This window comes from Sinocyclocheilus rhinocerous, unplaced genomic scaffold, assembly GCF_001515625.1.
Source record: "Sinocyclocheilus rhinocerous isolate Xijiao unplaced genomic scaffold, SAMN03320098_v1.1 scaffold61, whole genome shotgun sequence".
In the NCBI taxonomy this organism is placed as follows: Eukaryota; Metazoa; Chordata; class Actinopteri; order Cypriniformes; family Cyprinidae; genus Sinocyclocheilus; species Sinocyclocheilus rhinocerous.
In genome coordinates this window covers 2,597,301-2,607,451 of record NW_015640445.1, presented here as the reverse complement: position 1 = coordinate 2,607,451, position 10,151 = coordinate 2,597,301, and the positions used below count along the sequence as shown (strand labels likewise).

The 10,151-nt window shown below is 34.5% G+C and overlaps 2 protein-coding genes across 2 annotated transcripts in view; one reads left to right on the top strand and one right to left on the bottom strand.

Annotated features, from left to right (window-relative positions):
• The window catches only part of LOC107752767 (protein EFR3 homolog B-like), a 27,479-nt gene extending 23,728 nt beyond the window's left edge, over window positions 1-3,751 (bottom strand). The window contains exon 1 of the mRNA XM_016568821.1: window positions 3,599-3,751. Coding sequence (XP_016424307.1) covers window positions 3,599-3,704 — 106 coding nt within the window. The 5' untranslated portion in view covers window positions 3,705-3,751. The remainder of the gene's footprint in view (window positions 1-3,598) is intronic.
• Window positions 3,752-4,778: 1,027 nt separating this feature from the next.
• Window positions 4,779-9,342, top strand: LOC107752776 (dnaJ homolog subfamily C member 27). The gene is made up of 7 exons (XM_016568841.1): window positions 4,779-5,204; window positions 5,572-5,654; window positions 5,990-6,059; window positions 6,385-6,549; window positions 6,636-6,758; window positions 6,852-7,012; window positions 9,046-9,342. The coding sequence occupies exons 1-7, from the start codon at window positions 5,118-5,120 to the stop codon at window positions 9,176-9,178; spliced, it is 822 nt and encodes a 273-aa protein (XP_016424327.1). The 5' UTR covers window positions 4,779-5,117; the 3' UTR covers window positions 9,179-9,342.
• Window positions 9,343-10,151: the final 809 nt, after the last annotated feature.

The window sequence follows — 10,151 nt, the reverse complement described above, 5'->3', positions numbered from 1 at the left end:
AATAATTATTATTATTATTATTATTATTATTAAATAATTGTTGCGATTTTTGAATCATGCTTAGTCTAGCTCAGTTTCCAGAGAGTTCATCCTAACATTGGCAATGTTAAGACAAGGAGGAGACAAAGAATGAAGAACAAACATTCACATGTAAGTTTTCAACAGACAACCAAGTGATTTGCAAGAAATCACAATCATCTGTCCATGTGTGCTCCCAAAACCGAAGGTCTTGATGAGCATCCCAACATAGCAAGAAGTAAATATTAAGTTCATAAATCCAAGTTCCATACAAGATGAGCATCCCTTCAACATAATCATAAATAAAGCAAGAGGTGAATATTAAGTATATAAATCCAAGCTCCATACAAGATGAGCATCCCTTATAAATAAAGCAAGAGGTGAATATTAAGTATATAAATCCAAGCTCCATACAAGATGAGCATCCCTTATAAATAAAGCAAGAGGTGAATATTAAGTATATAAATCCAAGCTCCATACAAGATGAGCATCCCTTATAAATAAAGCAAGAGGTGAATATTAAGTATATAAATCCAAGCTCCATACAAGATGAGCATCCCTTCAACATAATCATAAGTAAAGCAAGAGGTTAATATTAAGTTTATAAATCTGAGCTCCAAACATAAGCTACAGGAACTACTTTACTAGTACTGTATTAGCTACATTTATAAAACGCAAGCGCTTTGGCATTCTGTTTCTCGGACAGGGTGGTAAATATAACCTTCACAGTTCCCCATGGTTTACAACCCTCATAATTCTCTGATGGCTGTGTACTCACCTCTATCATTCACCTGGCACAATCTACTGACACTGACTGAGCCCAGGGGCCAAAATATCTGCTTTTAGCTTTAGTATTTTAACTTGCTATATCAGAATGCTACATTTGATAACAATGTTAATAAATAAATGTAAAATGTTATGCTCAAAAAGCACAAACAACTAAATAATTTATATCAGGAGTGTAACATCATCACTAGGGAAGTAAGTACATACTTTGTTGCCCAGAACAACTCTATACACACATCTGCAATCTGTATACGCTGCAAAACAAAGGCTATAGCTGGCACAGTGACAAAGAAGATTATGTCATAATAAAGAACTAGTTGTGCTCGGATGTGCTACTATGGCTTATATGATATCCTCCAAGCTGGTAGGGATACTAGAAGACATCCAGCTTTAATAGGGCTTTGTTACGAAATTACATAACACACAACTCACTATGCATGTGAATGAATCAAACTCCATGTTGTGGCGGCTACAGTATGGAAAATCAATCTTTCCGAAACACAGAACGCAGACTCCGGGCACTGTCTCTCTCGTCATGACGCAGCCACTCTAAATACGGTTCCCCTGAATTGTTGGAGCTTCTTGAAATGACAGCTATATTTAGCACATCAGCCATCACAGATGCCATATCCCTTCAGATTGCCCAAAACAGGACACACTATCAAAGCCACTCACTCTCATAGGGAAGTGTCACAGGGAAAAGCAGAACTACAGAGAGGGAACTTCATTCTAGGCCGAATAATGTAGTCTATTCATTTACTTCTTTAACCTTGTCACTGTAAGCTCTACTTCCATGAGCATCTAGTTAATCTAAAACTATTATTTGCATACCCAGGACTCTGTATGAGAATGACGTTGTGCCTTTTTGAAGAAGCTTAGTTAAAGTGTTTCAGTAATGCTATTAAAACATCACATATTATGCCCCAAAACAGTTTGCAGTTGTGGCCAAAATGTAAATCTAAATAACACGCAGTGAGGTCCAAATCTCTGAAAAACATTTTTTTGAAAATCTAGGATTCAACATAAACTTGGATCAACAGAAAAATGTAGGATTCCGAAAATTTTAATATATTTTTTTAAAACTTTGTTACATAAATTTGTGATATACTAATCCTCCAAAGTTAAATTGTTGGTAATATTTTTTATGTTTTTAAAATCTCTTTTGCTCACTAAGGCTGCATTTATTTGCTTACAAACACAGTAAAAAGATAATACTGTGAAATATTATTACCATGGAAACCATGATAAATTTTTTTCAGGATTCTTTAACAGAAAGTTAAAAATAACTTTTTTATTGAAATAAAAATCTTTTGTGAGCAATTTAATGCATCCTTGTTGAATGAAAGTATCAATTCCTTAATTTAAAAAAAAAATCTTACTGACCCTACATTTTTTGATTGGTAACATATGGGATTATAGGCCACAGATCCATATATTTGTAACATTGACCATGTGAAATGAGTTCATTTATTAATTACATTTTTCACTCAGTGTCAATATGATAATATACATTTTAATTAAAAAAATATATATTTATATTTATTTTTTTTTAAATTTCAAATATTTTTTAGTCAAATCAATTAGTTTTGTTATACTAGTCAACCATAAAAATATTCACATGATATGCCATTGCTGATTAACTAATCTTTTTAACTCTTTAAGTAAAAAAAGGCATAGCATAATCGATCAGCATACATAACTGACTTCATCCTACATTCTCTCGAAAAGCTGATTTACCTGACATTGAGTGGAAAAATTTGAGTGAAATAGTCAGGCTGTTAAAAATGTAATCGATCTGGTTTTGAAGAGCTAAAGCCAGTCGCACATCTCTAAGGCATCCACGCTGTGAGAAATCAAAGTCGCAGTCTGGCTGCCTGCAGCTTGTTCGACTCATCCTCAACCATGCATGCTGGTCAGAGAAAATAATATGAATACAGCAGGAAATATAATATGTGTACATGCAAATGTACAGTTGGTGTAAATAACTGAACGTTGCAGTAGATCTGTGTGTTTTAGTAGTGTGTGTTTGAGTATTTGGTGCAAAGTAGTGTGGATGAAGCTAAGTCGGTGATGCCTGAAATGAAAGATTAAATGAAATATGCACAATAAATAAAGCAAAGCTGCAATACTGCATGCAATCTGTTGCTTCAGCATCATTCTGCTGCTTTTTTTGCACTGTTTTTATAATGAATAAAACATGCATGATATCTTACAAAGAGAGTCTAATAAAAGATTAATTTTGTTTAGAGACTTTAATATTGCATTTGATTTAAAAGGGAATGTTGTATACATTAGAAGAACAAAATTCCACTTTGTCTAATTAATGAAATTCTAATGCATGTTGTTTTATTTTTTTGGCTTGTTTTGTTCTACTATTTTTAACCAAATGAAATTATATTAATAAATCCTTTTTTTTTATTTTATATTTTTATTATCCATATCTACAATATAGTATACTGTGTGTTTGTTTTCTACCCTGGGCTGATTGGAGAAGCTCTAGCGTCTGATCCATGGCATGTGAAATGGCTCAGTGTTAATCTGACCGTGTTTCAGCTTTAGACACAAAACTGAAAGCTGGTTGAATTATAGCAGCATATTGCCAACCACCATTTATTATTTTTTGCAGTTGTTAAATGTTGTATGAGCATTCTTAGATCAAAAATTCATGGATCAAATTCAGAATCAGGCTATTTCAAATCATCAAATGTAAATAAAGTGCTCATGTGCTATAAATGAAAACAATTGCATGTAAAAACAACAAAAACAGAAATATATAGTGAAAAAATATGCTTACCACCTCCAACCTGATGGTCCAGCAGAGTACTGCAATCCAATAGTAGTCGTCTTGGATTTGGCAAATCTGGGAGACCTGAAAAATTTGGAAAACATGGAAGTGGCATCTTCTCGCTATACTAATGAGAATAATATATATTCCTGTAATCGAAACTATTCTATATCTGAATCCTTTTTGGAAAGCATGGGAGTCCCGGACTAAGTTACTAGTTTTAGACCTGTAAACTTTCATCCACTGTAGGCTATGTTAATGAGAGCCTACCTCCCTCCCTCCATGCATTGGTTTGTTGCACTCTCTCTCTCCATCCCATTGTCACTCACTTGGCTCAGGAACTTTATATAGAGTTCCAGCAGCTTTTTATATCCCTCTTTTTGCCTTTAGATCTTATTTTAGGACATTAAATTTACTGTCAATTTTATTTATATATTTAAACTGTAGTATGAATTGACTCTAGTGATTTCCGCGAATCGGTTCTTCTGAACAATTCGTTTTAAAGAACCGGTTAAAAAAAACACTGAATCGCCCTAAAACATTACAATAAAGCCATTTGTAACCACATATTCTTGTTAATGCTTGTTTTATTAAGTGTATTTAATGTGTCCCAGTTTGCACTTATATTAAACACTAAACGCTTGACTGAAAATATTTTGAAGGATTTAATAAAAATACGCGATATTAAAAACAACTCGTATGCACATTTCTTCGTATGATCAAACGACCATACCATCAAATCGTAAACACAAATTCAGCTTTAAAAGTAGCATAACTTACTTTTCGCTCCATATGTCAAATTTTCGGTTCATTGAAATTTCTCGTAATCAGTTTACTCATCTTTTCTCGACACATTCCGAGTCGGACATGTTAGAAAGAGTTTTTGATTCAGTCGTGAAGCATTGACTCCTATTCACGACCGAATGGTTCTATCAGGTTTTGTGAGCCGGTTCAACTGATTCATCCTATTTAAAGTAATGATTCATTCACGAATCGGACATCACCAATTGACTCCCCACTGTCGAATCTGTGTATGAGGGTTGCTGTCGCCATAGAAACCCTCATCTGTTTGCAGTTTTGATTACACAGATTATGCTTATTTCTCATAATTGCCGTTAACTACTTTATTTAATATATAATGTAAAATGCTGTTTTAAAACCACGTGTTTATATTTTTTATATTTATTTCTATGGCACAAAGCTTTGTTGAATCTGTTGTTTTTAATCGTGTAAGCAAATAGTCGTTGGTAAGGCAGCTAACCCGTTAGCATGTCGAGTTTAAATAATTCTACCTGCTAAAATATAACCGTTAACGTTGTGCGGTTTGTTGTGGGCGGAAAAACATGCTTGAAATGTACTTTCGGTTTATGGAAAAATGTTATCCATAATATTCCTCGACACACTGGCTCTCTGTTAGCCACATAGCCAGCTGCTCTCTGTGTTTACGGACAGACTCGGACATAGTCATACGTGAATTCTAGAGATATTTCATCTTCTCCTTTGGACGAGGTTTGGGAATAAGTGCAATATGGACACGAATGTTCAGAAGAGGCGAGAAAACAAGAAGTCGTTACGGGTTAAGGTCATTAGTCTGGGAAATGCAGAGGTGGGGAAGGTAAGAATGGACTTGAACCATACAAACATCGAACTTAAGAAATCAGGTGGTTCTTTACATTTGTTTATTAATATGATCATTGTGTTATTGATACGTATATGTTTGAACATATCAGTAGTTTGATGTTTACTTAATTTTCTCTCTAGGAAGTAACTGCTTTCCCCTTATAATTACATGTATTGTTATGTATTTGATATATGTTACATGGATACTGATAACGTTACTGTAAATATTCGTTGCTAGTAATCTGTTTTTATTTCATTTAGGAGCTCTGTTCGTTTTTTTTTTTTTAATCCTGCATAGGTATAGTAGCATACTAGGTGACATATGTAGTACATGTGGAGTATAATATTTCTGTTTGTTTCAGAGCTGCATTATTAAACGATACTGTGAGAAGCGGTTTGTGCCCAAGTATCTCGCCACTATTGGGATAGATTATGGTGTAACCAAGTAAGTGGTGTGGGTTAACAAATAATTTCCTTCTGTCACTGTTTTCTCAAATATGAGGTTCAAATCATTTATTCTTGGTACATAAATACCTATTTGTATCCTGTCTTGTCTTGTCTACTGGCTCAGACTATTATCACTTAGTTTTATTGTTATTTATTCATCAATTCAATGTGTACCTACCATTTTACAATGATGTTAAATAGTAAAGAATATGATTGTAGTGGTTGCTGCACTTGTGCATACTCTTTGATGCACGTATGCCCATTAATAAAGCACGATTACTGTGATTCACTGATGAAATGTAAATGAAATTGTGTTTTTCCCCCTATCTCAAGGGTCCAGGTTCGAGACAGGGAGATAAAAGTAAACATTTTTGATATGGCTGGACATCCTTTCTTTTATGAGGTATTGCTTGATTTATCATGTGTATGCACTTAATTAAGTGTGTTTAAAAGTAATATTAAAATAATGTGTAGACAAAATGTCTCTTTTTTTATTACAAATTGAAATGGAGAATTGTTTTTTGTTATTGCTCTATGCATACATCTAACTAACCACAGTGTGGTAGTATTGAGTTGCTGTCCATGTAACGTCCTTCCTGAAGAACCTGATGGCATCAGCGTTTAACATTTTTCTTATTGTCATGTATTTGTCAATAGAAATTGATCACAGGCTTGTGATGGCTATGAGAGTCTGTTGTTGGAGGGAATTGATGTTGTGTGTTTTACAGGTCCGCAATGAGTTTTATAAGGACTCTCAGGGGGTGATTCTAGTCTATGATGTTGGTCTGAGGGAGAGTTTTGATGCTCTGGACAGCTGGCTCACAGAGATGAAGCAGGAAATGGGCTCACAGGCCAACATGGAGAACATCATCTTCATTGTGTGTGCCAACAAGGTGCCACTAGTGTTTAAATATCTATTGTGTTATCTGTGATTTATATGTGAGAGAATGTTATAAAGTGTGGTCTCTGACCCGTAAAGGTTGACCTGACAAAAAGGCGAGTTGTGGATGAGAGTGAGGGGAGACTTTGGGCCGAGAGCAGAGGATTTCATTACTTTGAAACTTCTGCTCAGAGTGGTGAAGGCATCAATGAAATGTTTCAGGTATGTACTCACATACAACTCTTTTCATTTGACTACCCTGCTGTTTTGTTTTTTAAAGAATGTTCTTTATTTATTATGTGTCCACCCCCACAGGCCTTTTTCTCATCCATAACTGATATGTGTGAAAATGGAGGGAAGAGACCCACTCCAGAGGTCAATGTAGGTTTTACTAAAGAGCAGGCCGACACCATCCGACGCATCCGCAACAGCAAAGACAGCTGGGATATGCTGGGGGTTAAACCTGGGGCCACGAGGTAAATTGTATGCTAAATGTGTCTGCTTGTGCTGCTGAACTTTTGTATATCATAATCTGGATGAATGGCTATTTAGATATTACCTTTTGCTCTGTATAATGGGCTCTGTTGCACAGTATCAGGTTAATGAACTAAATGATAGCTTTCCTCCACTCACACATTTATTTAATCAAAAATAGTCAAAAACAGTAAAATATTATTACAATTACCTGAAATATATTACTTGAAATATTATTACAATTTAAAATAACCGTTTTCTCATATAATATTTTTTTAAATGTAATTTATTCCTGTGTTGGCAAAGCAGAAATTATACCAGGCTTCTGCGTCACATGCTCTTTCAGAAATCAAGTCTAATATGCTGATTTGGTGCTCAAGAAACATTTCTCACTATTATTGATGTTGAAAACAGTTGTGCTGCTTAATATTTTTGTAGAAACTGATTTCTTTCTATTCTTTGATGAATAGAAAGTTAGGAAGAACATTTATTTTATACTATGGCATTTAAAAAAAATAAATAAATCTAAGATTACAAGATTAAAGTCATAATATTTGGAGAGAAAGGTCAAAATTACGAGAATGAAGTCTAAATAATTTTGACTTTTCTCAAAATATTTCGACTTTATTCTTGTAATTTCGACTTTATTCTTGTAATATGACTTTAATCTCGTAATCTTAGATTTTTGTTTATTTTTTAACGTGGCACTAAAACACTGTCGTAATTTTAAATAGAACTAGAAAATATAAATATTTTGTAGCATTATAAATGTCTTTGCTGTCACCTTTGATCAATTTAATGCATCCTTGCTAAACAAAAGTATTCATTTATTTAAAAAAAAAAAACTTTCTGACCCCAAACTTTTAAACAGTAGTGTATGTATATATGCATTTGCATAATGCAGTGTATCAGATGCAGTTTTGTTAATGCCTGACAGCAGTGGTTTGGCAATGTTATACAGTTGATTTATTGAATAATTTCAGATTTGGTTTTTGTATATTATAAATTTATTTAATGGTGATTTAGCAATGGACTGAAAAAATAGTGCCTTGTGTGGATATCTAAAGAGCATGCATGGTAGCTGATGGTTGATAAAATGCCATACATGTAATATATCACAAAATTTCATAATTATAAAAAAATACATGTATTAAAAAAAGTTAAATAAAATTTACTATATTATATAGGCCACTGGGCTTTGTTCTCTAAAGTTTTTTAACCAGCCCTAAACAGCTGTGTTGTTTGTAATAACTCTACTCCAGACATTATGGCATCAAAAATCAGGATTGCAGCACTAATCAGCCAAATATAGAAACATTTTTGGGCGATCATTTAAAAATAGCAGATATCACTAGTGCAAGCCCTGTTGGTTTTGTATTTGGATTGGGATGTTGATTTGGCTCTGTTTTCTTAAACCCCACTTAACCTCTCTGAAGTTATAAGTCAATTGATGTTAATATAGGTTAGTGTGTTCCCATCTTTGTTTAACACATACACAATGCCCACCAGTGACAGAGGACATAATGTGTTTTTTGTGGCTTCAATAACCTTTCAGAAAACCAAAGTTAGTATTTACTACCCTGTTCCCTGGAATATTTAGTAGAATGCCAGATGCTTAAAAGCAAGCAACAAATAGTTGTTACCGTTTGATACTGTTATTTCCCTTTTAATTATATTGTCTCAGTATTTTTGATACAACACTGCTGGTTGTGTTAGCTTGGCTGGTTTAATCATGTGGGTCAGATCTTTAGAGAATGCCTTCAATCCAATTACCTCCCTAAATTCTCTCCTGCCGTCTTAATCAGCCTCTTTGAGATTTCCCCAACACCCTGAGAAACCAATCATGAGCTTGTGTCATTCCTCATTCCCAGCCAATCACAATCCTTGTACGGGGCCAAGCCTATCTTCATTAGCTGATTCTTCACCGTGATCCCTCTTTAGTGGGACCACAGTGGTTTGCCATATCAGCATTTTAAAGGCCTGTTTGATGTGTGCAAACTGAGACTAATAGGTTTTTCTCCTTTTCCGCTTGTAGGGAGGAAGTCAACAAGGCATACAGGAAGTTGGCTGTACTGTTGCACCCGGACAAGTGTGTGGCCCCAGGCAGTGAAGATGCCTTTAAATCAGTGGTTAACGCTCGCACATCCCTGCTCAAGAATATCAAGTAGGAGCGTGTGCTCACACACAAGTGCATCTCACATGGTTTCCATTACAAACACACCCTCCGCATCGTGTCTTGAGATTTGCCATAAAACAGATTGTTTTCATCTTCATTGTGCCATCTGAATATTAGTCTTCTTTTTTTTTTTAAATGAACATTCTTTTTGTTTGTTTCGATTGCTTGCTGTGGTGTTTTGTTTGTTGAATTTGTATTAATTATATATTTATTTATTTATTATTTTGATTATTAAATGTGCATTAACAAAACAGTCTTACAAACACACCCTCCGCATCGTGTCTTGAGATTTGCCATAAAACAGATTGTTTTCATCTTCATTGTGCCATCTGAATATTAGTCTTCTTTTTTTTTTTAAATGAACATTCTTTTTGTTTGTTTCGATTGCTTGCTGTGGTGTTTTGTTTGTTGAATTTGTATTAATTATATATTTATTATTTTGATTATTAAATGTGCATTAACAAAACAGTTGTCAGGGTAGTTTAAATATGCTATCAGAATGTTTGAAGTACAAATAACATAGTAGCACCACAAAAGTGTTTTCTTTCTCACCTCAAGATTTCATCAAAAACCAACAAATTACTCTCTTTAAGGCTGAAACTTAACCATGTTCCCTTGTTTTAAGTTGATCAGCTTCACAATGCCATTAGTTGGAGTTGGAGAATTACCTCACATTTGCAGAGTTCCCTTCTCAGTGAAGATTACGCTTAAGACACTTGGAGAAGCCTCTGGACTCCAGCAAAGACTTAGTAACAGCTGAGTTTGACACAGTCACCACAGCTGTCCTGTTTATAATGTAATATACATGTTGATGTCAAAAGTTGTAGTAGGGAAACAACAATAATGCTGTAAAGTGCGTATCTGTCAGGCCTCAGCCCAGTTCATGTGTACGTCACATCATCTTGGAGCGTGAAGATGACATTGGTGGACCCTTCCTTTTCCCAGTCTGTCCTGTGACTGTTGTG

What these genes read in the sequence shown, in the direction of transcription:
- LOC107752776 (XM_016568841.1), top strand. Translation starts at nt 5,118, where the DNA reads ATGGACACGAATGTTCAGAAGAGGCGAGAAAACAAGAAGTCGTTACGG. An exon ending in GCATCAATGAAATGTTTCAG is followed by an intron (nt 6,759 to 6,851) that starts GTATGTACTCAC and finishes CCACCCCCACAG; the next exon opens with GCCTTTTTCTCATCCATAAC. An exon ending in GTTAAACCTGGGGCCACGAG is followed by an intron (nt 7,013 to 9,045) that starts GTAAATTGTATG and finishes TTCCGCTTGTAG; the next exon opens with GGAGGAAGTCAACAAGGCAT.